Source organism: Leptonychotes weddellii, chromosome 13, assembly GCF_054177405.1.
Source record: "Leptonychotes weddellii isolate Sample4059 chromosome 13, ASM5417740v2, whole genome shotgun sequence".
Lineage (NCBI taxonomy): Eukaryota > Metazoa > Chordata > Mammalia > Carnivora > Phocidae > Leptonychotes > Leptonychotes weddellii.
The window spans coordinates 77,795,524-77,822,268 of record NC_138381.1 but is presented as its reverse complement, the minus strand read 5'-3'; the positions used below and the strand labels follow the sequence as shown (position 1 = coordinate 77,822,268).

General features: G+C 56.7%; 1 protein-coding gene across 1 annotated transcript in view; it reads right to left on the bottom strand.

Moving 5' to 3' along the window:
• Nucleotides 1-3,132: 3,132 nt before the first annotated feature.
• The window catches only part of AACS (acetoacetyl-CoA synthetase), a 53,066-nt gene continuing 29,453 nt past the window's right edge, over nucleotides 3,133-26,745 (bottom strand). The window contains exons 10-18 of the mRNA XM_081800962.1: nucleotides 23,567-23,772; nucleotides 19,186-19,250; nucleotides 18,918-19,040; nucleotides 15,735-15,848; nucleotides 13,939-14,064; nucleotides 9,489-9,558; nucleotides 8,971-9,029; nucleotides 7,939-8,141; nucleotides 3,133-4,358 (exon numbers count right to left, since the gene is read on the bottom strand). Coding sequence (XP_081657088.1) covers nucleotides 4,221-4,358; nucleotides 7,939-8,141; nucleotides 8,971-9,029; nucleotides 9,489-9,558; nucleotides 13,939-14,064; nucleotides 15,735-15,848; nucleotides 18,918-19,040; nucleotides 19,186-19,250; nucleotides 23,567-23,772 — 1,104 coding nt within the window. The 3' untranslated portion in view covers nucleotides 3,133-4,220. The remainder of the gene's footprint in view (nucleotides 4,359-7,938; nucleotides 8,142-8,970; nucleotides 9,030-9,488; nucleotides 9,559-13,938; nucleotides 14,065-15,734; nucleotides 15,849-18,917; nucleotides 19,041-19,185; nucleotides 19,251-23,566; nucleotides 23,773-26,745) is intronic.

The window sequence follows — 26,745 nt, the reverse complement described above, 5'->3', positions numbered from 1 at the left end:
CCTCAACCATGGTGTCTGGTCAGACCTTCTCTCCTTTCCTTGCTGATCGCCTGTCTTCCTGCCCGATGTGCTCACTCCACGGCACAAGGGGTTCACCTCGCTTCGGTGACCACTGGCCGCAGTGACAAACAGGATACGTTGCTGAAAGAGTAAGTTAGTGCCCGGTCCCCAGCCCTGCAGATACCCAGGAAAAGCCGCCTGACTTGGACACAGAAAGGTGTCCCCAAACTGGAAGCTGCTCGGGGCCCAGGCTGAGGGGCGAAGGCGTGAGCAGCTACAGTCGGGCAAGGCAATGTGAGACGGGGAAGTCTCCCGGCTGGCCCGCATGTGCTGCGTGTGCGTGGGCGCCGGGCTCGCGTCCCTCACCCTGACTGAAAACACAGACACCTGACGTGTCCACTGCCCTGTTCTTCTGGGTTCGGACAAGTGTGTAATGTCAACGCGCACACACGTGCCCGTGTTCACACACAACGCATATACACACACGGCCAAAATGTTATAAAAGCCAACAAGTTTGCCTCATAAACTTTACAATTTACCTTCAAAATGCAGCCACACAAACACAAGGAAGCATCGCCTTCCCACGCACACACGCACACACGCCCCCGTTTGAGGCTTCCATTTGAGCCAGGCTGGGGGGACTCATGATAGCAGCTGAGTCTGTACCCCAGTGACAAGCACCTACCCCGTAAATCTGTGTGCGGCTTTCCCTTTGAAGACCGGAGTCCAGAGCTGGGGACGTGGCTGGGCCCTCAAAGGGAGCTCATTCCCCACAAGCCCTTGCCCTGGGCACCTGAAGCCCAACGGGATGGTCTCTCCTGTCCACAAACATCCACGGTGACAGTGGGTTAAAAGGTCAAGGAGACACCCTTCCCGAGCCTCATGGGGCTCAGGCCATTTGCTAGGGGCTTGCTAGGGGCTGGGGATCCAGATGAGGGAGCAGGTCTGGGGTCCTCCGGGGCTCGGAATGCAGGGAGGGGGCCAGCAGGTGCCCACAGCAAGAGGGGTCGTTCTGAAGCCAGTGCAGAGAAGCATGGCACAAAGGGAGGGCACAGAGTTGAGTGTCAAGGACCAAGTGACCCAGACACAGTGCTCCAGGGTCCCTAGGATTGTCTGCACATGCGAGGAGCTGGGGGTGGGCACGGTCCCCCGCACCCCCGAGAAAGTTCCTGGAGGTGGGAAGACGGACCCAGAGGACAGCTGCTCAGAGGCCCGGCAGCCCCCCGCAGGGTGGCACTGCAGGTCCCCGTGCTCCTGGCGAGGCTGGGGACTCAGGCGTGGTGGGGAAACAGGGGGATGGGAAGGAGACTGGGGGGTAAAACCTGCAGGCATCGCAAAGGGATGGCAGCTGACCAGCAGGTGCTTTCAGGGCAATACTCGAGCCAAGGCACATCACGGGAGAGCCCGCACCACGGGCATTCAAGGGCTGTTGTTCAGATCATCTGGCTCTCGTTAATGAAGTTGTCCCACGCAGCTTATTAATACAGACGTGTGGGCTTGGCCAGCCTGGGGGTCTGGCTGGAACTGAAAGGGCATGGCAGTGAAGCCTGAACAACACCTCTGGCAAGTCAGTGTGACGTGGGCTCCAAGCCTCCCGCAGACTCGGGCCCGAGTCCCAGGAGGGAGGCCGGCAGGCCGGTCCCACGGGGGGAGACGAGCTCAGCCCAGGGTCAGTCGACAGCCAGGGGTCCTGACTGCCCAGCTTTTCCAGCATGGGGCTTACAGCTCCTGATGACCACTCTCCCGTCTTTCTCAGCAGCAGGACCCGACCGTGTTTGCAAAGTGAGGGAGGCAGAGTGAGGCCCCCAGACATGCCCCGGGAAGATGTTAGGTTCTGTGGCCAAGAGATTTAAGGCAGCACATGAAAGTGAGCCTGCGAATCAATAGATGTTAAAATAGCAGAATGATCCTGGATTCCTGGAGTGGGGCCATCGTGATCATAGAGGTCTTATGTGTGGAAGTGGGGGGCAGGAGGCACTGCAGGCTCTGAGGATGGAGGGATGAGCCAGCAGTCACGGATGAGGGCACCTCTGGAAGCTGGAAAAGGCAAGGAAGAGACTCTCTCCTGGAGCCTCCAGGAGGAACGCAGCCGGCCCGCACCTTGACTTTAGCTCAGGGAGATCTGCATCAGGCTTCTGACCTCCAGAACTGCAACAAATTTGTGTTTTAAGCCACTAAGTTTGTGGTAATTTGTTACAGCGGCAACAAGAAACAAATGCGAAAAAGGTGACAGGTCCTGTTTAAAAACGCTCAGACAGGGCGCCTGGGTGGCTCAGATGGTTAAGCGTCTGCTTTCAGCTCAGGTCATGATCCCGGGGCCCTGGGATCGAGTCCCGCGTTGGGCTCCCTGCTCCGTGGGGAGCCTGCTTCTCCCTCTGCCTCTGCCTCTCTCTCTCTCTCCCTGTCTCTCATGAATAAAATCTTTAAAAAAATAAAACAAAATAAAATAAAAACGCTCAGACGTCCAAACACCCTTGCTGCTAGAGGTGGCCCTGTGGCCCACGTCGGGTCACATAGGTACTAGCAGAGGCCCACGGGGTGGGGTTTCCAGAAAAGCCACTGTTCCGCTGATGAAAAGGGGACAGACCGGAGAGAGGGGGCCTTCTGCCCCTGACCCAGCCCTCTTGGCACTTCCTGCTCCTTCCTGCCGGGAACACAATGGAAGGTGAGAGGCGGGGCGGCCGCAGACGGGGGGGGGGATGGCGGAGCGCAGATGGGCACTGCTCATCCCACAGTCACGACCCAGGCCCCGGGTATGCGCCTGCCTCCGCCTTCCCGAGACAGGAGAGAAAGTAGCCCCCACCAGGCCGAGCCTGGATTCTGTGACGCCATCCCAGCGACACACGGTTCTTGTGATGACAGGGGTTGTGGTCCGGGTACCTGGCTGCTTGGAACCATGGGGAGCCCAGGGTAAGGACAGGCCTGTCCTCCGGGAAGCTGGCTTCACGGTGAAAAGTCCCCACTGGCCACTCGGTCACCCGGGGCCCAGGAATGTCCCACCCGCATGGCCAAACATCCCCCCAGGGCGCAGCCCCCCGCTGGCCCCTCAGCACAAGCGGCTTCAGACACGGATCCAGTCACCCCTCCAGAGAAAACGCCAGCACGTCACACACACAGGTGTGTGCACATAAATGTATATATATAGACGTTTATTGCATAAATTCCTCATAGTGCTTTCCCCCTGTATTTTTATAATCCAGAAGAAAAGGGATTCGAAAAAGGTCTTCATTGTGCTCAGTTTTTAAAAATACAAAACGAACATGAGGATTACAGGAATTCGTTAACGTGCTGAACTGAGAATACATACGAACTGCCCGGTGATCTAACCCGTGACTCGATTTACAGCTGCTGAGAACACAGCTTCCACACGAGGTTCCAAGAGCCCCCGGCGGGGGGAGGAGCAGCGAGGCCGTGTCCCCTGAGGCCAGGCAGCCCCGACGCGGGAGGACCCGTGACCGCTGCCCGGGCGGCCGGCCGCTTCCCCGAGAGCAACTCCACCCCGCAGGGCGGACGTCCAGTTTTCGAGCGCCCACACGCACCGGATAACGAATGTGACAACATTTTTAAACCATTTGAAGTCCATGAAATAAGGAGACCCTGTTAAAGCACGAAACCCACGAGTTGTCAAGCGGGAGCTTCTGCTCGCCAGGCAGCGTGGTCTGGTGGGCACGACACGCAGCTGCACCAGACCCGCAGGAGTGGTCGGCCGCCGGGGACCAGTCCACGTGCCACAGCGGACAGCCAGGCCCTGAGGGACGACAGCCAGAGCCAGGAGACCCACGGAAAAGGGAGACACAGATTTACACCTGAAGAGAGCAAAGGGGACTACAGGCCCAAGGCTGAAGGCAAGCTCACTCCTCAGAGGGGTGCCACCGCCTCCAGAGTACCAGCCCGCGCGGAAAGCGTGGCCGTGACCGTGGCCATCAGCCACAACCGTCCACGCCCGGGTGACCCCGGCTCCTCGCGGCGCGTGCAAGAACACTTGTGCAAAGACGCACACTCTCCACGCCTCGCCACACACACAACCAAACGCTCCCTCTCGGCCTCTGAAGGTCAGGACGTGGCCCGGGAAGACGTGGGGAAGCCACCAGACGCAAGTGCGGGACAGACACGACTTTTCTCCAAGCCTGTGGACACTTGCCTTCCCAAAGTAACATCCTGAGCCCACGGAAGTCACAGCCCAGATGCGACTGGCAGGGTGCTGGCCGAGCCGGTGCGACTCAGAAGTCCTGCAGCTCCGGGATGTCCCGGTACAAATCCAGGGTCTCGGGGTTCGAGAAGGCCCCCCGGTGCTCCACGCCTTTTCCAGCGATGATCTGCTTCACAGCCACTTCCACTTTCTTGCCGTTGAGGGTGTACTGCCGGGGAGGGGGCGGACAAAAGAAACACAGCGGCTGAGCCTCAAGGGGAAGAGAGCCCTCAGATCCCGGGTCCGCGCACGTGCAAACCGCAGACCGAAGGACCAAACCGCGGACCCAAGGACCAAACCAAGGACCGAACGTGCAAACCGCAGACGGACGTGCAAACCGCAGACTGAAGGACCAAACCACGGAATGAAGGACCAAACCGCAGACCAAACGTGCAAACCGCAGATGGAACGTGCAAACCGTGGACCGAAGGACCAAACCGCGGACCGAAGGACCAAACCGCGGACCGAACGTGCAAACCGCAGACGGAACGTCCAAACCACGAACCCGTGGACCGAACATGCAAACCGCGGACCGACCATGCAAACTGTGGACCGAATGACCAAACCGCAGACCGAACGTGCAAACTGCAGACCGAAGGACCAAACCGCGGACCCAAGGACCAAACCAAGGACCGAACGTGCAAACCGCAGACGGACGTGCAAACCGCGGACCGAAGGACCAAACCGCAGACCAAACGTGCAAACCGCAGACGGAACGTGCAAACCGTGGACCGAAGGACCAAACCGCGGACCGAAGGACCAAACGGCGGACCGAATGTGCAAACGCAGACGGAACGTGCAAACCACGGATGGAACGTCCAAACCACGAACCCGTGGACCAAACATGCAAACCGCGGACCGACCGTGCAAACCGCGGACCGAAGGACCAAACCGCAGACGGAACGTGCAAACCGCGGACTGAAGGACCAAACCGCGGATCGAACGTGCAAACCGCAGACGGAACATGCAAACCGTGTACCGAACGACCAAACCGTGGACTGAACTGCAAACTGCGGACCGAACGACCAAACCGCAGACGGAACGTGCAAACCGCAGACGGAACGTGCAAACTGTCTACCGAACGACCAAACCACGGACCAAAGGACCAAACCGCAGACGGAACGTGCAAACCGTGTACCGAACGACCAAACCGCGGACCGAATGTGCAAACTGCAGACCGAACATGCAAACCACGGACGGAACGTCCAAACCGCGAACCCATGGCCTGAACATGCAAACCGCGGACCGACCGTGCAAACTGCAGACCGAATGACCAAACCGCAGACCAAACGACCAAACTGTGAACTGAACGACCAAACCATGGACCAAACGTGCAAACCACAGACCCGCGGACCGAACGTACAAACCATGGACCGAAGGACCAAACCGCGGACCGAATGACCTCGGCCTGGAGCCCGCCACGCAGGTGCGCCGGGGAGGGGGCCTTCCACCCAGTGAGCACGTGGCACTTGGGCCACCGCATCTGGGGGACTGTGGGCTGATTCCCGAAGCCCAGTTGGCCTCCTCGAGCATGAAGGGGGGCCCAGCGCCTCTCCCTGCCGGGAGGACAGGAGTCCAGGGGGCTCAGACCCTGACAGCTCTGGCAAGTGCCTCACTGTCAGACTGTGTTTCTATTTCATCAGTTACATTGACTTCATTACCCTTCTCTGTATCATAAAATCGGGCCATCAGCATCATGTCAGCAGCAGGCTGGCTTCCCGCCACCTCGTCACCATCAACTGGCCAGCGAGCCTCGTCCACGAGCCTCACCAAGCTTCCCCCTAATCTTCCCTCAGAACCGTTCGTCGGGTCGGGATGGGGTATTACTTTCCTCACAGCCAGACTCCTTCCAAACGTTCAAAGCTCCCCCTAAAATCTGTGGCCTGCATGTTCCGCCTTTGATCCCCATGCTTCTGGTAGCAGTGCCGGGTGTCCGGGGGCCAGGGGACTCGAGGACAGAGCCCTTCAGTAAAACGGCGGTGCCCTGATCTCTCCTCCTTGGGCACTATTTTTTTTTTTTAACCTGAGATGTAATTAAAATTCATTCATTTGAAAAACTCAGGTGAACTGTGAACTAATTAAGGATCTAAGCGCTAGCTTCTGAGGGACTGCCTGTCACTTGGGTGTTGGCCCCTCTCGCCCCAAAATGCAAGAGTCTCACGCGCTGTATGGGCTTTACACAAAAGCTCCAAGAACGGCTCAGGGGAGCTAATAATTTATATCTTCCATCAGCTGAAGAAAGAAGACTGTGTTTCAGAAGAAATCCTGCTACTGCTTCCTCTGGTGGGGAGGGTGGTGGGGAGGCAGAGACCCCCACGCCCACCGGCCGCTGCTTGGGCCTCCCTGGGGCATACGCGTCATGCTGCCTCCCGCTGGGATGGGCCAGGCATCTCAACTGTGAGCAGGGACAAAGATGTGCGGGAGTCAGGGCAGTCGTGGCTGCCTGGGGCCTGTCGGCCTCGCAATTCCCGAAGTGCCCCAAGTCTCCTTGGCCGGGCCACCCCCTCCCCAGCGCACGACACACGGGGCCACCCCAAATCCATTAGTTCAGATCAGGAGGATCTGAAAACACAAGGGCCTTGAAAAATCTCAGGGAACCCTGGAGTGACTTCCCAACCCAACCAGACAGCGGAGACAGCACCTGCGGAGAGCAGGGGCTGACAGCAACCCGAGCGCCACGCTGAGGACAGAAAGACGGGCCACCATTTCCTGTATCTCTCGGATAAACCGTGCCACTAATCTCATGAGCACACACAGTTGGGGAATAACCCTTCCAGCAGCAAAGGACACACGTCCTGTTTCAACAAAAGAAAGCCAAGGGGAAAATCAAACTCTCGTGCTCCAGAATGTTCCAGAAGCAGACAGAACTGGTTTACTGAAGGAAAGCCTTAGGCCCTCATCAGAAGGCAGTAAGTATCACGGACTCAAGAAGCGCCTTCCCTCCCTGCGAGAGCCATGGTCCCCAGAGTCACCAGGAGTCAGCAACCGAGACAGAGAGAACTCCCAAGCTTGAGACACTTCCTGTGCATAACCAAAATTTAAAAGAAGCGGGTGGACAGGAGAAGTCCCGGCCCTGCTCGGGGCACCATCAGAGCTGTGCTCCCGTGGGGCCCAGTCAGCAGGCTCTGCACCGTGTCCCCATCAGAGAATCGCTGTTCTGCAGACTTCCGTACAGCCTGGCTGGTCTGTGCACACCGCGTGCACACGGCAGCCTCTTCTCAGCTGACATTCGCCTTGTGAGCAGCCAAGTTAAAGCTGAGATCCAATCTGGGTGCCCCTCCTCCCCCACTCAGAACCTAAACAAAGTAGAAGGGGGAGCAGCTTTCTGGAGACATGCCGCTAAACAGATTCAACTCTTCTTTCCACGGGCAAAACTTTTAAAAGGCAAGAGCAACAGCACCCCAGCGGCTCTTTAAAAAGTTAAAATTAATTTTCTCATTAATAATTTTAAGAACACACTAAAACCACACCGGGGAAAAGCCCGTTGGATGCGCAGGGCTGGGACTGCCTAGCCTCCGAACACAGGTATTTAGCAGAAGTTACTTTACACGCAATTCAGGAAGGGTTAACAAAAAAAGAGAGATGTTGGGGGGAAAAAAGATGGGGTTGCCAGGAACGCAAACAAACTATATATAAAGCAGAACAAGCTTCTAGATGAGTCTCTGCGTGTGGGGGCTCTCGGCGGGGGATGAGGATGCTCTGGTTGCCGCTGCCTGGGGACAGGAGCCCGAGCCCGGCGGCCGACCTACCGGGATGCCCTTGGTCTCCAGGATGAGGCTGGGCACGTGCCGAGCAGACAGGCCGACGCGGATGGCGCTGCGGATGCTCTTCACCAGTTCAGGCCCGAAGGTGTGGCCGGAAGCCATCTTCAGGAAGAGGAGCACCCTCTCCTCCCCGTCCTTGTTGTACTGGGGGACACAGAGGCTGTCCATCACCTCCTCGAAGGCCTCCACTGCAGAGACGGGAAGGGGCCACAGTCTCGCACCCGCCCACCATGGCCAGTGAGGAGTGAGGGGGAGGCCGGCCACCCGAGCCTGATGGGGACCGCCGCCTCTCCTCCACCCTCCTGGGAAGAGCCCCTCAGGGCGAACAAGCAGAAGAACGCCCATCACTGGCAAGGGTCAGAGCTTTAGCTTGAGCTGCAGTGGTCGACATGTTTGTAAGAAGCCAAACACAGGCCTTACTTGCTTAATTATAAATTAATTTAAAAATAAAAAGGCAGCAAGTACCAGTGGTGGGGACTCCATTGGTGGGAGGAACAAAGGCTGGAGGCAGATGGATCAGGACTTCTCCATCCTGGCTACACAAACAACCTTGACATGACATCTGTAGGAAGCCACCTCCTAGGGAGGCTGACTTTGGGGCCTGGGTGGGGCATTTTAAAGGTCCATGGATGACTCTACTGTGCAGCTGTGAGGCCCACTGTCTGTATGTGGTGTCCCGAATGGTGCTGTGTGACCTCCAGCAATCACACAACCTCTCTGTGCTTCTTCTTCACCCAAAAGGACGAGACACAATTAAGCAACCGAAGGTTGCTCACTGTGAAGATAAAATGTAATGGAACAGGGATGGGCCTCTAAGGCTTTACGGCTACAAGCAATGTGGATGAGGTATATTCCAGAAAGAAGGACATGCTCTCACAGCCTCTGAGGCAAATGGGCCAGAGTTATGCCAAAAGGCGGGCTCTTTGGAAAGCAGGCTCTGGGGCTCCCTCTAGGACACACCCTCCTTCCTTCCTGGATGACTTGAGAATAATTCGAGGAGAAAGGGAAAATACGTACCAATGTTATAGATTTCCGAACTGCCGAATCGCACTCCGTTGGGGTTGAGTGTGCCGTCGCTGGAAAGAGACAAGGTCACGGACACACAGCGGCTCCTGAGTGAGGCACGTCACCCAGGGGGCGGCGGCAGTTACCCCCTTCCCACACAGCAACGCTGGGCCCAGTCACGAAGGCTCCCTCCCCTGCTCCTTATGCCCGCCGGTCACCTTCTCTCTCTAACTCCAAGCCAGACAACAAGGCAGTCCCCTCTGTGTGGAAACACCTGTCACCCCCCTGCCCCTTCCCACCTGTGCAGACATGCTGTGCACCCAACACCCACACGCTCCCAGTTCTGGAAGGGCCGTTGCTACCGTGGACGGACACACCTTTGCCACAGCCTGCCACCCCACTCTGGGCACAGAAATGTGGTCAGGCCCAGACCTGGCCTTCGGGGAGCTGATGCGGGATGCCTCCTGCCCCTGCCTGGATGCCTCGGGAAAGGGGGCTCCAGGGAAGAGAAGCCCTCTAAAGACCCTCACCTCCGGCCCAGCATGATGATGCCCCCAGTCTTGGGGTTGATTCTGCAGTAGTCGCCATGCGCCCAGACACCTGCAGGGAGGCAGAGGTGCTCAGTCACCCCGAGGAGAAGGGGTCCTGACCAGCTGCCTGGACAGACGCTCATGGCAGGCCGGACAGCAACAGGATGCTCGTCAACAGACACGGCTGGGGCACAGAAACAGGTATGGAATGGGGCTGGGGCCCAGGGGTAGAAGTGGACCAGACCATTCCTGCCCCCGGAGCACAGCGTCTAGCAGGGGCCCCTGTGCGCCCAGTTCTGACACGCACCAGCATGCGAGAGAACACCACTCCTTCAGGCGCCAACAAGGGCCTCACGAATTCACGGGGTTGGGACCAGCCCCGGCAGGGAGGGTGCGAGGGGCGGCCAGGGAAGGTCAATGGGAGATTTGGGAGCAGGCCCTCTGAGTGAAGGGTAGCCGCCACAAGGCACGCTTTAGGAGGACAGGGTGGTCTGGGACAGCGGAGGGGGCTGGTTTGGTGGGGCTGGGCCCCTCTTGGAGTGGGATAATAGCAGGAGCACGACCAGTGGGAGGCTACTGACGGAGGCCCGAGCTAAGGCACGAGCCACGTGCACAGAGCTAACTGGCTGGTAAAACCCAGGGGACAAGGAAGGCAGGGGAATGGGCGGGGGGGGGGCAGGGATCAGAGGTGACCCTGAAACGAATCACCTGCGCCATCCCCGTGTGGCCCGGTGTGCAGCTGGGGCCTGGGCTGGCGACATTCCCGGGGAGGCCCTCGTCTTGGCATACAGCAAAGCTAATATCCCCAGGGATCAAAGCCCCAGCCTTGGCCACATCCTCCACCCCCACGGAACAGGAAAGAGACGTCACACCCCAAGGGAATTGCCAAGGGAGCAATTAAACCAGCCAGAAGCTTCCTCCTGCCCCCAAAGGCAGTGACCCTTGATCAGCTGCATGAACGGAGGCCAAAGGGGTGTGAATGACAGAGAGCACATCCCCCCGGCTCTCGGCCACCTGGAAGTCATTTCCCCAGGGGCAGCCTGGCCTCCTGAAATGAGCCCTGAGTCCCTGCGGCCCAGAAAGGGCATCTGAGAGCACCTCCTCCCCTGCAACCCTGGAAACACTTCCTGGCTGGAGGTGCAAACCCCGTCCACTTGCACCTGTCCAGGAGACGCCACCCGTGACCACATACTGCCTTTATCCCCTTGCTCATTCACCGTTGTGGCAAGACTGCACGAGCAGCGACTGAGGCTCCTGCCCAGATGAAGGCCAGGCCATCTGTCCATCTGCAGGCAGTGTGGTCCTTGGGAGGCAATTTGGGGACGAAGGGCCTCCTGAGCTCATTTCTTCTGGTGCAAAAGAGGGCTGTGCGCCTCCAGGTCCTTCTCCCCTCCTCCCCACGCCAAAGACAGAAACCCCTTCCTCCTGCTGGGACTTGAGAAAGACTCATGTACACAAACGGGGAAAAGATCATTCCTAGGACTGCAAGCAACACGCCAAGTTTCTGCAGAAGCGCATCTGACGGCTACTCCGAACACCGGGCTTACAGATGCCGTCGGGGGGAGACGGGGCTGCAGACACGGCCGCAGAGCCTGCCTGCCCCCCAGTCCTTTCCCATCCAGGGCCCAGGCGCCCGCCCCCCACACAGTCTGGGCTGTGCAGAGCCAGCTCTCCCAGGAGTTTGACCATGAACGCAAGGCCCTGGAAATGGAGACAAAACGGAAGACGCAAATGCACCCTGAAGGAACTGTCATTTGTGAATGAAGCACCTCCACCTTGTACGATCCAGAGTCGGGAGGAAGAATTCACACGGGGCGGGTGACTCTGCTGCCAGGTGGTCGCCGCAGAGAAATGCAGCTTCCCTGCGGGCTTCCGTGCCCCCAGCCAATGGTTCCAGCCGTGCTCACCACACCGACTCCCTCCACCCCCTTTCAGCGACAGCACGCCAGTGCGACGGGGGAGACCCAGCCTTGCTCTGGCTTTCCTCCTGGAGGAAATCGTCTATGGTGAGCATGTGTTTTTGTGCATGAGAAAACGATGGCATGACTTTCCACGTCTGTAGATGCGCCATTGTGAATAAACTGCACATGCTTCTCTTATGGTAGGACCTAGGACTCCGGCAGTTACGACTCGGGGCCTCCTCCCGCTTTGAACTCTTCTGCTGGTGTGGGCTGAGGGGAACTTTGGCTGTCTCCATGCCATCAAGCTCAAAGTCTTGACAGTTGGTGGGCTGGCTTGGCCTCCCGAGCAGACTGTGTCTTGCACTTACCTGGACCCATTTTATTTCCCTTTTTGCCTTGGCTGCCAGGAAACTCAGAGCTGAAATCATTGCTTTGTAGAATCAGAATGGTCTAAATCTTTCTTCAGTCTGCTTCTAATTTCTCTTTAAATTTTTACTAGGTTTTTAAAAGTGATAATATATAAAGAAAAGCAAGACAGCTCATAATTCCCCCACTCCGATAACCCTTTGTTGTGCATTTATTCACAGACTTACACACACACATTTCCTTTTAAAAGTTGACACAAAAGAGATACTGTTCCCTCTGTGTTGAACTTCTTCTTTTCGCTTACTGATTTCTTGGATATCCCTGCCTGCTTACATTTTCACCTGGCCTAATGATGTCGATGTCTGTGAGTTTGCTTCCTGCTACAGAAACGACAGCCTTGGCCTCCAGCTGTTTCCTTTAATCACCAATTCCAGTACAGTGTCAGAACGTCCCAGTGCTGGGGCATGGACAGTCAGGTTCTACCCGTGTTCCTCCCATCCACGACCAACAGCCTCAGAGTCCCATTATCTTAACTGCTTTCCTCTTTCTGTACTGGCTCATATATCTCCCCCTACTCCCAGAAAGTATCTGAGGAAACTACTTATAAAACCGACTACAGGATGAGATTCTTTAAAGAGAATCAGAAACCCTGCCCTGGGGGTAGAGGACTGCTACAACCAAGCAATGATTTCAACGCTGAGCTTCCTGGCAGCCAAGGAAAATTGGAAATATAACAGGTCACAAAATATTTGTTTTCTCCAAGAGAGAATACCAGAAGTTCAAAAAAAAGAAAGACTCTGAAATCAATCCTGAGACATTTATCATGTTAACCTGTATACATAACAAGTTATAGGAAAGACAGTTTCCAAAGACCAGTGAGCAGTACTGCAGAAGACAAGAGATGGATTTCTTAGATGAATCCTCCAGCTGAGGTTCTACTCTCTTCCTAAGACAGGGGCCCCCGCCCTGTCCTTCAGGGTCATCTGAGGAACACTCCTCTCTCTCTCTAAGCTCCCACTATCCCGCCTCACGCCGTCTGGGCAGCTGCATGCTGGCAGGATCCCAGGTGGGGCTCAAGTGAGCAGGTACCCAGTGGAGACCAAGCCACATCTGGGGTCCCCCTCCGACGCCCACGTGGGGGCGCGATGCCAGATTTGGTGGTTTTTACGTGGGACGTGCAAGCGTGCAAAGCCAGGCGGAGAAACGGGAGGGGTCCACGGCAAATTCTGCCCCCGACGGCCACCTGCCCTTCTCTGATCCTCCACATGCGGTCAACGCAAAATCAAATTACCTTTCTAGAGACCGAAGCAAGCAAGCACTTGGCAAAAGCCGCTCTGGGACAGAGGGCTTGCTACACTGTGACTGGTAGGGCTGCACCAGCTCGAGCTTGCTGACGAACGAAGGTAAGAGGGAGACGGGAGTCAGAGCTTTAAATAAAACCCTTCCCTGCTCTGGGGCAAGGCGCCACTCGGAAGATGAAACGCGAGCATGTCAGTCTGTGTGAGAGTGACAGGCGGGTTGTAAATCATCCCACCGCCAAAGCACTCCTCCTCCAATACTCCCGCGAGGACTGGGTGAGGGTGCGCGCGGGGCAGAGAGGAAGAGTCCCAAGCCAGATTCCTCCTGAACACGCCGTTTCTCTCTGAACTGGCAGGCACAATCCTGGGTGGGTGTGCGGCCCGCAGCCCTCCCGCGGGCAAACCGCCGCACATGGGGCCCGGGGGCTCTGCACACAGAGGCTAGTTAAGCATAAACCGCCCCACGGGGGCCCGGGTGGCTCAGCCGGTTGAGCGTCTGACTCTCGGTTTTGCTCAGGTCGTGTTCTCAGGGTCCTGAGATCTCCTGCATTGGGCTGCACACTCAGCAGGGAGTGTGCTTGAGATTCTCTCTCCTTCTCCCTCTCCCTCTGCCCCTCCCCACCCCCACTCATGCGCTCTCTTTCTCTCTCAAAAAAATAAATAAAATCTTTAAAAAAAGGAAGAAACTAACCCAGACTCCAGTTTCACATGATGGCTTCAAGCTGAATGTGACAAGATACTGATCCGAGACATTCATTCTCGCCCCACTGGCGGAAGGAGCTGTGAGCGGGGCGGGGGGGGTGTTGCGTCCAGAACCAGACCCCGAAGGCCCAGCCCCAGCGGAGTCTGGGCAGCTCTGTCTGCATCCCCGACCAACCGACCTACCTGGGAATCTGGAGAAATAGGCCTTCCTATACTTGCTCCCGTTCTCATCGTTCCAGAAGCACGTGGGCTGGCAGGGGATCGGCTTGGTGCACACCAGCTCACCGCTCTCTCCCCAGACTGCCTTTCCTGGTTCGGGAAGAATGAAAAACTAACGCGAGCACACACAGCAGCCACACACCGTGCGCATACTCACGCTCTCCGTCGCTCGCACACCCTCCTTGGGACTGACCCCCGGTGACCTTCCCGCCCGACTTCCCAAACCCCTCTTCTAAAGGGAATTTATTTCTCCCACACGTGTCTTAATACGCTCACTCCATCGACACGTGTCTCTGAGCAACACAGTCATCCCGCGTGTTTCCAAACTGCGCAGACGGCATCGCGCTGCGTGCGTCCAGCACCCTGCCTTGCTCTCCCAGCGTGGGGTCGGGGTGATTCGCTCAGCAGCTACACACTGTGCTCCGGTTCATCTGTTTTCACTGCTTATAATTCTTCACGTGCGATTGTGGCCATTTACTCCTCCTGAAGGGGAAGCTCTACTGTTCCCAACTCTGTTTCCTACTGTACACGTGCTGTCAGGAACACACATGCACGCCTCCCCTTGCTCGTATGGGCAAGTACTTCTCCCAGGGGTGGAATTCCTGCACCACCGCGTCCCTGCCTATCTTCACCTTCACTCACTACTCCCGACTTGCAGGCTAAGGGAGTTGCACCGAGTCCCACTTGCTCCAAAGGGCGCCCGGTCTCCAGCCCCGGGCACAGCACAGGCCAGGGAGGCCGAGGAGAGAGGGCAGCACAGCATCCCTCCCAGTGAGTGGGCCCGTTTATCCAGCACCTTCCACAGCACAGCACCGCGGGACTCGCACTGAGAAGTCACCATCCCACCGTGCGTCCCGGGAGGCTCCAGAGTTTCCACATTTCCTTCACCTGGCCCAGCTCATCCCACCCCACAGAACCCCCGAGATAGAGGACAGACAGACATCTGGAAGCTGAAGAGACGGCCGTTGGTTTCTCTCTGCCAGGAGCATCTCCCCCCGACCAGGCCACAGAATATAGCAGTGACGGAGACCAAGAGAAATGGTTCAGGCGGTGGGGAAGAAAACAGATATATGGGGCCGAGAACTTTTGTGAGCACCAGGGAAAAGTCCTCTTCTGAAAGTAAGAACTGATTTTCAGAAAGGTCTCTGGCAACATTTTCGGTGAACTGGAAGGAGAGATCCTTCCTGTGCTATCCAGGCTTCCAGCCCCTGACCTGGTGGAACCACCAGGGCTGACGTCTCTCCCTCTTCCTCACACAAACTCCCCATTCACTCTGCCCGGTTAAAATAACAGTGGCTGCAGGGCAAATTTGTACAGTGCACACACCACATGCCAGGCCAGGCCCTGTTAGGTGCTGGAGATACCAACAGGCTTTGCTGATTTACCAATAGCCACTAAGAGGCTACAAAGCAAAAGCTCGCCCTGAGACTGTCAGAGGGGCCAACCTCCGGCTCCCTCACTGGGTCCGGGTCAAGGTGTCAGACCAGCAGGGCAGCGGGCTGCCTGAGCAGTGTCTCTGGGGTTTGGATGCCGGGAGAACAACGGCCCCCCTGTAGTTCCTGAACACAGCTGTCCACTGTGCTCCCGCCCGACACTGACTGCTGAGGCGGGCAGGCCCAAGGGGGCTAGGGACGGGAGCCCGGTGGGTGGCTACAAGTGAGCTGGGCCGTCTCTCTCTTGGGGCAGTTACACATCTGAGTGCTTCCGAGCTACCAGCCACGCCCAGAAACAGAAAGAAAGATGGTTAGTGAAGCCATCACCTTCCTCGTTCCACGCTTCCACGGCCATGCCCAGGTTCCGGGCCTGAATCTCCCCTTTATACACAGGAATAGAAAAATTCTGGCCCATGAAGCAGGAGATGATGTCAGTGCCACCTGCAAACAAAGGAACAGGAGATCCAAAATTCAGAAGACAGACAAACAGCCTGGTTTTCTACTGTGAACACCAAAGGAGGGAGACCCCAAAACACAGGTATCACTACTCTTTCTCCAGGTAAAGACTGAAAAATCCACAGATGGTTAGCGTTTCTTTTCAGGGAGAAATGGGGAAGGTGATTTAGGAATTGCAGCAAACCGCCCATGTCTGGGTGATTTATTTTTTGACCGAGTCTTCCTGCTGGATGAGAGACAAAATAAATGACCTCTCGTGGTCACAATGAAATTCGAGACTCGGGCTCACAGAAAATGGAAGCTTCGCCCATAAGCTCTACCCCACAGGAACTGCCTCGGCAGACGGGTCACACAGAGGCCCTCTGCTGTGGCCAGACGAGCCGCACCCCTGGGCTCCGTGCAGGCTGGGTCTCAGGTAGGAAGCACGCCAATGCCGGGAAGGAGCTCGAAAGGGAATCAGATCCGGAGAGGCACCGAGAGGAACAACAGGAGCCCCCAAAGCTAGACCCACTGCTGCCGACGACTGTCCCCTCGCTTGGGCACTCGGGGCGGGAAGGGACCCCGAGGGGGACGTGAGCGGGAGGCGCACACAGAGCCAGCTTCCTGACCCCAGCAACTCCTCTGCGTACGTGTGCGTGTGTGCGTGTGTGTGCACGTGTGTGTCTGTGTGCCGGGGAATATGCCCCCGTAACTGAAGCAGCAGTCCCTCCTTCACCGTGCCCAGCGCGCGCAACCCAGGGCGGAGGGTGCTCAAGAGCCACGTAAGACGTCTGGATGCTTCCAGCAACCAGCAGGCTTTCATCCTGGCCTCGACTCTAAGCTGATTGTACTTCTTCCCTCGGACGGAGGCTGGAAGTGCGATGTCCCCTCTGCCTTCTCCTGACACCTCGGGCCATGGCAGGTGTGCCCCATGAAAATGAGAACCACGCTTATCTCACTGGCTGGCAAGGACTGACCAGGGCTCCAGGCCCCGGGGAGGTGTAAGCGCTGCCCCCCGAGGCTTAGGATGCTCTCCGGAAGACGGTGGGACGTGCACAGCACCAGCCCAGGGCTGAGGGTCCGACAGCACCGGATCAGCCAGCGGTACCACTCAGACTACTTCCCGAAGCTTCTGCAAACCGGCATTCTGGACAGGCAATGCGTCTGGCTCTCGCTTGAGACAAGACCCAGAACTCTGGGAGGGTGAGGAGTGGATGTGAGCCTCCCTGCCACCTAGCCGGAGACCCTCTCCACAGACAACTTCTCATGCACACAGAGCACCTCATCCACCCTATTCTGCTTTTCCCCCCGGAGTATCTTGAAGAGTGTTTTGTGTCAGGACAGGAGAGCTATCATGTTTCCAGGATCCACAGCATTCCACAGAGTGATACACAGGCAGCAAACATTGATAGATGTCACCTGTCACGAGGCCCATGACCCTGCTAAATAAATGGCCAGAGCCCCGGCACGACCGCCCACTCGACGGGCAGCGTTCATATGGAAAGGCCCCTGGAGGCCACATGGTACAATCCATCCCTTTTAAGGCAGGCAAACTGAGGCTCAGAAGGAAAGGGGATGTCCCAAGGCCACTCTCAGATGCTGGCGGGACCCCAGCCCTCCCTGCCCAGCTTGAGACCCCCAGCCTCGGGCCACGGGTCCAGCTGGAAGGCGGAGGGCTGGCAGGGCAGGCTCAGGCTTCAAGCACATCACATGGCATCTTTTAAAGACATGTTTTCAGAAAAATAAAGTCATCTAAAGATTCTGATGAGCTACGACAGAATTAACTCCAAGTCACTCTGTTAAGGGGAAACATGGAACAGCATGAACCCTAAGTTAAACGGGTCTCACCCCATCGACACACGTTCCCCCACCTACGTACAGATGCCTCCGGCAGGAAACAACCACAGGCTTCCTTGGGGAAGGAGGACGGGCCGGGCGGTGGGGTGGACACCACTCTATCTCCTTTTTGGATTCTGAATACTTTGCAACATGCACAAATTGTCTTCATACAACTTCACGTTGGGGAAAACAGTGAAGAGAAAAAAACGTCACTTGAAATCCCAACGCCCATATACACACACACGGGTGTACACCCCCCCCCACATATTCCTTTTCTCGATCTACAAAAATGACCACACTTGTAGTCTGCAATCTGCTTCTCTCACTCAACGTATCACAACTCTCTTTCAGTATCAATAAATATGTTTCCATCTAAATAAGAATTTTCATCGTATCCCTCCTAACAGCCGCAAAAATTAAGGATGCACCAAAAATTAGTCAATGAATCCCCTTCTACCAGGCATATAGGTAATTTCCAGCTTTTAACGACCTTAAACGATTTTGCAACAATTGTTCTCATCCCTGGCCAATCCTTATTACTTACAGATTCTGTATGTGCAAATTCTCCTACTCGCTAAAATGTATGACCTCAGGATCAACACTCGGGGTGCTTTCAAGGTCATCTGAGAACATGAGCTGAGTGGTGGAAATCTCGAGATGCCCCCCACGCACGTCCCCAGCTGCGGGGCAACAAGACAGTGCCGTGCTCTGGTTTCAGCTCTCGCTGAGAGAAGACCGGGGGACAGCGAGGGGAGGGGCAGGGGGCGCAAGAAGCTCTGGCCCGGGGGCCGGCCGCACTGCACCCTGTTGGGGGGCTGCTCCGGCGAGTCAGTTAACACTTCTGAACCTTGTTTTCTCTTCTGTAAGGTGAAGAGAACAGAATCTACCAGAAAAGGTTGTTTTCAGAATATAAGATTATAATATAAGGTTGTTTCCAGAATGTAAGATGAGATACGTATGTGTGCGTGTTTGTGTGTGTGTGTGTGTGTGTGTGTGTGTACCTCCCCCAGGAGCGATGGTTCAGCAGTCACTAACTCAGCGACTTTCTAGAACTTAACTATCATGAACGAGAAGAGCCAACCGTGCAGAGATGTGCGTCCTGATGTTTACCTGGGACGAATTCAAGACAGTGGACCTGGCAGGTCAGAGGCTGTGCACACTTCCGGGGGGCCAGCCTGGGCGTGCCCCACTTCCCCCGCTTCCTCCCGAACCCCCTCTCCGCGGTGCAAGCCCTACCTGAGATGGAGCCCAGGAGGACACTGCTCTTGATGCACCTGTAGACGTAGTCATAGCTTTGGACTTTCAGAGGGGAGCCGGTGGACAGGATCGTATGAAGTGTCTGGAGACTGTGGGTTTCCACTAGGGCGAAGAATCACAGAAAGATTAAAACTAAATCCGACACCTCTGTTCTGGCTTGCGAGCAGGAGACAGGTAAGAGAGCGGCTCTGGATTCCTTGGCTGGCAAGACGGGGCATAGGCCAAGCGTCCTGAGGGGCGTACTGACCTGGCTTCATGTTTTTCTCTTCAAGGACGGCCAGCCACTTGGCACCTGTTCCAAGGATGGTGATGCTAGGGGCACAGGAGGGAAAGAAAACAGAAACTCTCAAGGCTCCTGCACATTCCACGCTCCAGAGCTTTCTAAAATGAGTGACTTGTTTCTGGCAAGTTTGCAAAATCCCAGACACATCATTTTTCTGGGCTGAATTAATACCCAGTGTTCAGCAAACACCTGTGTGGACTGCGGGGTTCAGCAGGGACAGGTCTGCACCCCAACTCCAACACGCACGGAGCCCTGGCCCCCCTGAACACGTGGCTCCGTGTGAGAGACAATGACTCGCACATCAGCCCACAATCTTCCCAACTGTAGGGTATTTGCCCTTTTTGCCCTTTTGCCAAAGGAGGCCAGAAAACCGAGACCCCTCAAGTTCCAGCCTCACGCGAGCCCCTTCCACCGAGGTGGAGAGGGCGGCAGGACCCTCTGTGGGAGCAGGGCCCATCCTGGGCATTCAGGACCCACCCCCATTCTTAAATGACCTACAAAATCGCAGCTCTTCTCGTTTCAAACGTTTAGCGTCTACGGTCCTTTCCCCCACGTCCGCACTCGGAGAATGACACCATGCGGAGCGTAAATCACTGTATTTCTGGGGAAGAGCGCGATTTATCGTTCCATTTACCTCCCAGCTGTTCTTGCAGCCAGGCAGCCCTTGACCTGCAGACCATCTTCCTAACTAAATAATGCCTTCTCTTTCGGGCCCAAAGGAGGCTGCAAAATCCAGGTCCCCCTGCATCCCCCTGGGCAGCAAAAACCTCATCCCCTAGCCCCTGGGTGGCATCTCCCTCTAGGGAGACAGCCACGTGCCATCTGACGCTGGGGCGGCTGGGCGGGCAGGGCCCCTCGAGGCTGCTGTCCTTTGTCCCTCCCGGCCCCCCTCTTCGCTTCACGACCGCCACCCTGCCACCAGTAAGCTGCCCACTGAGACCTCAGGCACCTCCCACGTCCCCCGCGTTTACTGCATTAACTCAGCCAGTCTGGTTCACAAATTCAAGGTCACCTCCAAGGACTAAGGCGTCACCCTTTCAGGAATAGCTACATTTTCACAGAAGATAAGGCATGCTTTCAGCCTCTGGTGGTGGAGCAGTGACCGCCCCCAGCCACCGGCACCAAGATCTCCAACCACCAACCACACCAAAACAACATTCCTTATTCTGCACATCCCCAAAATCAATGGCTCTCTGTGGTTCTTTCCATATCCCTGTGAACCCTGACCTTGGCAATGCACAGAGACCCTGAGCAGGTGCTGGGCCGGGGTCACAGGCCTGCTTGTCTGAAGAACGGGAAGGTCTTCCCATCCATCTCCAGGGCTTGCAGATGTGTAAAAACACACTCAGCTCACGAAGCATGGGAGCTTTGTGTGGGTGCTCAGCACTGCATATTGTTAGGGAATACTGCTGGGTCACTGCACAAAGCATGAGGCAGCTTCCCGGCTGGACAGGTATTGGCCCCAGCGCCCCAAGGGCAGCTCACAGACAGCGCTTCCAAGGCCACCCCCCCTGTGCCTGGGGAACTCCATCCGCCAAAGACCCATCAGTTTCCCTGTGTCTGCCCTTGCCCCGCCACCCCCCGATTCATTCTCCACTCAGGAGCAACACTTAGCCTTTAAAAACACCGGGTTGTGTTGCTTCAAACGTTCCAGTGGTGTCGTGTTTCATGCAGAAAAGCACCCACCATGCACACCAGCCTGAGAGTCCCGGAGGGACCAGCCTCCTGCCCCCATCCCCTAGCCGGCCCCACATCCACCCTTCACATTCATAGCACAGGGTCTCCCCGCGCACACCTATCCCAGTCCCACCTTAGGGCCGGGCACTCTGCCTGGAACATGTTTCGTGTCCCCTCCCCAGGCCTGAGGTTCAGACCCCGGCGGCAAGGCGGCCTTGCCTCCGGGGAGCGTCCCTGACCTCAGGGCACCAACAGCACTTTTTCTCTCTCCTTCCCCCATTTGGGTGCAGCCCCACGAGGACAGGGACCCACTTGCCTCCACCACTGCTGTGCACACCCCAGGGCCCAGCAGGGCACCTGGTGCAGACCAAACACCCAGAGATGTGCAGGATGCAGACATGACCCTGCAGACGGCTGTCCAGCAAGTCCACTCTGCCAGATGAGTCCGTCAGGCCCCACCATGCGCCACCTAGGCCTCTTCTACCCAGAGACAGGCGACACGTGGGAACTCAGGTGGCTTTGATGCTGGCCCAGGTACACACAAAGCCTGGACAAAAGACCCCAGAGTTCTGGCCCCAACTCTAACCCAAATATCCCTCGAACCAGACTCCCAGAGCCCAGAAATACACCCCAAATGACAAAGAAAATTCATCTTTTAGAAGAACCTTGTTTGTGTCTACAAAATAAATGCTCTGTTATCAGACATGTTCGTAAGTCTCTGAGCCGACACGTCTTTCGGCAAAGATTTCCTTCCTACATTAGTCAATGTTATTTAAAAACCCAGAGATCCTGAAACGGCCTGCAAGGACCCTGCTGTCAGCCGGCTTGGGAGAGCCGCTCCTCTCGCCACACACAGGTAGGATTTTATGTGACCAGTTTTCATTTTCAGCAGGCGGGCACAGGTAAAGGTCAGATGAAGGTCTCCCGCCACACCTGACCTGCACCCCCTCCTTCAATGGCCGTTGGCAGTTGGAGCAGGTGTTTGAGGCCCGCAGTCCTCCCAAGCACCCCTCCCCCAGCTCCTGCCTGGCCGCAGAGCTGCACCGGCCTCCATGACCCGGGCAGGGAAGCTCGCGGCCGGCCCAGACGGGCCCTGTGGAGGGCCAAGGCCATGTCTCCAGCAGCGTCCGGGGCTGATGGAAGGCAGATGCTCAGGACGTGCCTACCACGTCGGCTCAGACCACATACCCGTGGATGCTCAGACATGCGCGCGCGCACACTCGTTCACACACATACATGCACTCACCCCCACGTGCACGCACAACCACACAGGCACTCCCTGTTGCTCACACATATTCACACACACACCTCCATGTACTCGCTTAAACCTGTGCGCACACACACTCATCCACACACGTGGACATACATACTCTTGCTCACGCAAGCACACACGTGTGCACACAGGCAGACACATACACGCGTGCACGTACACACTCACACACACTCACACACACACTGAGCTGGCTTTCCTGGGGCCCTTAATCCTTCAAATTCGTTAGCACTGAGCCCCAATAATGCGTATTTTCTGTCTTCCTGTTACACACACATGCGTGCACACACCAAAAAGTGTCCCCACCTGGAGCCTAGCTCACAGGTATTAAGGGTAAAGCTCTTAAAGTCATCTCCATTCCCAGGGATTCCATTAACCTTTCGCTGGAAACAGTCTCATTAGGAAATAACCTTCCTCACCAATATTGTGAGCCAAATGTCAGGATTTAAATATTACCCAGGCCAGGCAAAGTTATATTTGAAATATTAATGGCCAAGGATTTAAAAACATTACTGGTTCCTCTGCTTCCCCACCATGAACAGACTCAAACTTAGAGTAATGAGCACGTGTCAGAGGCCCCCGGAGCTCGGCTGCTTCTATATTCTCACCCCCGGAACCGTGATCATTAGGCCGACAGTGAGCACAGGCCGCAAGGGGGAGGACGCTTCCACCGGATATGATTAATTCATCAGCAAAGAAAGCACTCACAGAACGGTCTCCTGACACTTTCCAGCATCCTTCCCCACACTCGGCCTCTGCTCCTTGGGATCCCAGCTCGTTCCGCCCAAGAAGCGAGCCATTAGCAGGACAGCATGGAGGCAGACACCCCCATGCAGCATCTACAGGAGCATTTTGGAGCAACCTTGTGATGGTCCAAGGACACTCCAGGGACAGCTGACAAAAGCAGGACTGTCCTCTCACCATGAGGCTCAGAAGGCTGGCGGTGGGACGCCCAGACCCTGTGAATGCCCCAGTGCTGGGCTCTGCACCTGCCCTCCATGGACGTATCCACACCGTCCCCCAGGCAGCCTGTTTTACACCCCAGCCCACCCTGGAGCTGGAAGAGCCCTGCATGAGACAGAACCCTCGCTGGCCCTGTCTCCCTTTCTCCTGGGCTTTTCCAGCAGTTCTAAGGCTCCAGAGTTAGAGACACAAGATCCCATTCCCTCTCCTGTACCCTGATGTTCCAGACTCACTCCTGGCCCCTGGGGGTGGCCCCCTTCTCCTTGGTCAGTCCCTGTCAGGACTGCCTGCCCCTTCCCACCCTCCTCGGCAACTTCAACCTCCCTTGCCCTCCCTCGCCTTCTGGGGGGCCAAGCGCTCCCAAGAAGACTCCAGTGCTAGCGCAGTGGACAGCAGGGCGGCTCTGTGGCTGAGCACAGTGTCTCGGGCACCTACCCTATCCTGTCAATCAGGTCCCAGAGCACGCTGGGCGTGGGCACCAGGGGGGAGCCGTCGTACAAGACCACGGCCGCCCCCGTGGCAAGAGCGGACACCATCCAGTTCCACATCATCCAGCCGACCTGGAACAGACAGAAGGAACACAGTGTCAACAGAACGCTGGGCCAAGTGCCCCTGCCTCTGTCACTCAGCTTCTCACGTCCCTAGAAAACCTTCTGAAACTGAGCCAACAGTTGGCAAGAACTGCCCATCTCCGATGCACGATGCTTCACCCCAGCAACTCCACGCCAAGTTTCCCGTACAGATCCATGCACACGTGCACACTAAGATGGGCCAAAGGAGGTTTACTGCAGCCTTGCTGGGAGATGGAAAGCAAGGAGACGTCCACCAACACAGAAGTCCACCACGCACATCTACTGTGGAACACCGCACACGAATCCGTGAAGCCGCATCAGACATTTGGAACAGCACGTGGCAAGCCTTCAGGAGTCAGCCCACCGCCGCCGTTCACGAGAACGAGGCCTGTGCGGACGTGGACCAGTCTCTGAGCTTACGTGTAAAACAAGCCAGCAGATGGGGTGCAGCAGAACCCTGTCCCCACGCAGGAAAGCGTGGCTGTGCACAAACCCAGAGACCCGGGCAGGCGTCCACATGTGCCACGGGAACACGCACACGCGTGTGTGAGCACAACCAACGTGGCCGCCCCCCGCCCAGGAGGACCCTGATGTCTCAGCGTGTGAATGTTTTTCGTATGCAAAGAAGGCCTTTTTTTTTGGTAGGAAAAATTTTAAGGCAAAAAGGTGCTCACAAACCCACTGGCAATGGTGTTCCCATCCATGCAGGGGCAACTGTGGGCGGTTGCAGAGCTAAACCAACACAGCAAGGGAACCAAGGAGCCAGGGAGCCGGAGGAAAGCTCCAGCAGGCAGCAGGAATGTCCTCCCGGGAGGCACGGAGGGCCAGGAGGATGCCCCGCCCATGCCCTTGTGCAGGTCCCTCGGGGGGGGCCGGGCACCCCACGAGGCACCCCAAGCAGCCCACCAGTACAGCCTGGCTAAGAACCCCCAGACGAGGGCACGTAAGAGACAACCAGCACAGAGCCTCAGCAAGCAGTCACCGACGGCCTGAGTGACGGGCTCAAGAACCCAGCGGGCCCCTGAAAAGCTACCTGTCCTTCCCCTCAGCGACACCAGTGCTGGGGTCACCCAAAAATCTCAAGTTTTAATATCCCTAGGTGAGTTTCTTTCAGAGGAATTATTCTTAACAAAAGAAACCAGCGCTGGGCAGCCCAAGCAGCACAGTGACCCGGACAACTCACTGTCCGAGAAAGCGGTTAAAGTCCATCAGTTAGGGACACGGCGCAGGCCTGGCTCGGGCCGGGGGGACCCCTGCAGCTGCTGTCACCCAAGGCTGGGGGCGCCAGCATGCTCCACAGAAAAAGCCACCTGCCCATCCCTCCCAAGCAGGATGCTTCAGGAAAAATGAAATGCCTTTGGGAAAACCGCTCCAGATCTGAGTTCTTCTCATTATGTTCTTGCCCTCGATGTAAAACCCCGGCATCTTAAACCGTGAGTCCCAGGGAGGCAGCTGAGTTGAACATCGTTGCACCTGCCAGGGTCTCCCTGCAACTCAAAAGACGCTCCATCACACTGCTGGGCTTTCTGCGTGAAAAGGGCCCAGAGCCTGGCGGTGCCCAGCACCACTGGCCTGTGTGGGGGGAGGGGGGAGGAGGGTCGGGGATAAATCCCTGCAGCAGAGGGGAACCCCAATCACTGGGCCCAAGCCCTTGATTTTCAGCTGGACATGCCGAGTGACGAGGCAGCCTGCGCGTGGAGTGCTCCCTGAGTGAGTGCGTGGAATCCCGGGCTCTGTCCCCAGGGACACAGCCAGGGCCCTGGCCATCAACCTCACAGGCTGGGAACACATTCGGTTTCCTTAAAAACTCAGCACAGAATTGTCATCCAGAAAATGGAGCTAAATCACTCTGAAACCTTTTGATATTTGCAGTTGGAAAAAGCCAACTTCAAGTTTTCCTCTTTTGGAATAAAACACTACTTCCTTTAACTCGTCCTAAGTGTTCATCTTACAGAGCTCAACAAGGACAGGAGTGTCTCCAATTGCTTGAAGCCAGGCTCTGGTTTAATGATGCATATCCCACACTAAGCCAGGAGAATGTGCTGGAGGCAGGGTCCCATCCCTCCCACGTCCCAGTGGCATCTGACCCGGAGGACATTGTATTCCACTGTGCTATCTGCCTTCCCTGGGCCCCCGTCCTTGCTCAGCGAATGCAGCAGCCTTTCCAGGATTCTAGTGAAACAGCCCAGTGAGAAGCGAGGTGGCCAGGCAGACCAGCTGGGTACCCGGGCTTGGCCACAAGGTGCACCGGCAAGGATTCGGGCCAGAACAGAACTCCTTCTGTGAGTGGGGCCCCGGGTGGCTCAGCTGGTTTAGTACCCGACTCTTGATTTCAGCTCAGGTCATGATCTCAGGGTTGCAGGATCGAGCCCCACAACGGGCTCTGTCCCTCTCCCTCTGACCCTGCCCCTGTTCACATGCTCTTGCATGCACTCTCTCTCTAAAAGAAATAAACTAAGTCTTTAAAAAAACAACCACCACAACTCCTTCTGTGAGGGCAGCGCCAGCCAGCGCACGCATGGGCTTGGCGTGGGGGCAGCTGGAGCCACAGGCCCACGCCCATGGCAGGGACACGGGGCCTCCGGGGCTGGTCCTGCAATGGGGAGCAGCTCAGGTCCCCAGCACAGTCTCAGGCCCAACCCGCCTCCACACCTGGACCCCCTGCTGTCACAGTACTTGGGAGAACCACCTGTATACATTTCCTATTTCCACTCCAACAAACTGCCACAAACTGAGTGGCCTAAAACACCACAAACGCATTATGTGAGAGTTCTGGAGGCCAGAAGTCCAAAGTGAAGGTGTCAGCAGGACTGTGCGCCTTCGGGAAGCTCTCGGGAGGAATCTCTTCCCTTGCCTTTTCCAGCTTCAAGAAGCCACTCCCGCCCGCTGGCTCGTGACCCCACCTCTCTGAACTCTGCTTCCCTCGCCCCATCTCCTCTCTGACGCTGGCCCTCCCGCCGCCTTCGTACCAGGACCCGTGTGCTCCCGTTGGGCCCACCCGGCTCACGCAAGAGAATGCCCCCATCACAAAACCCATGACCA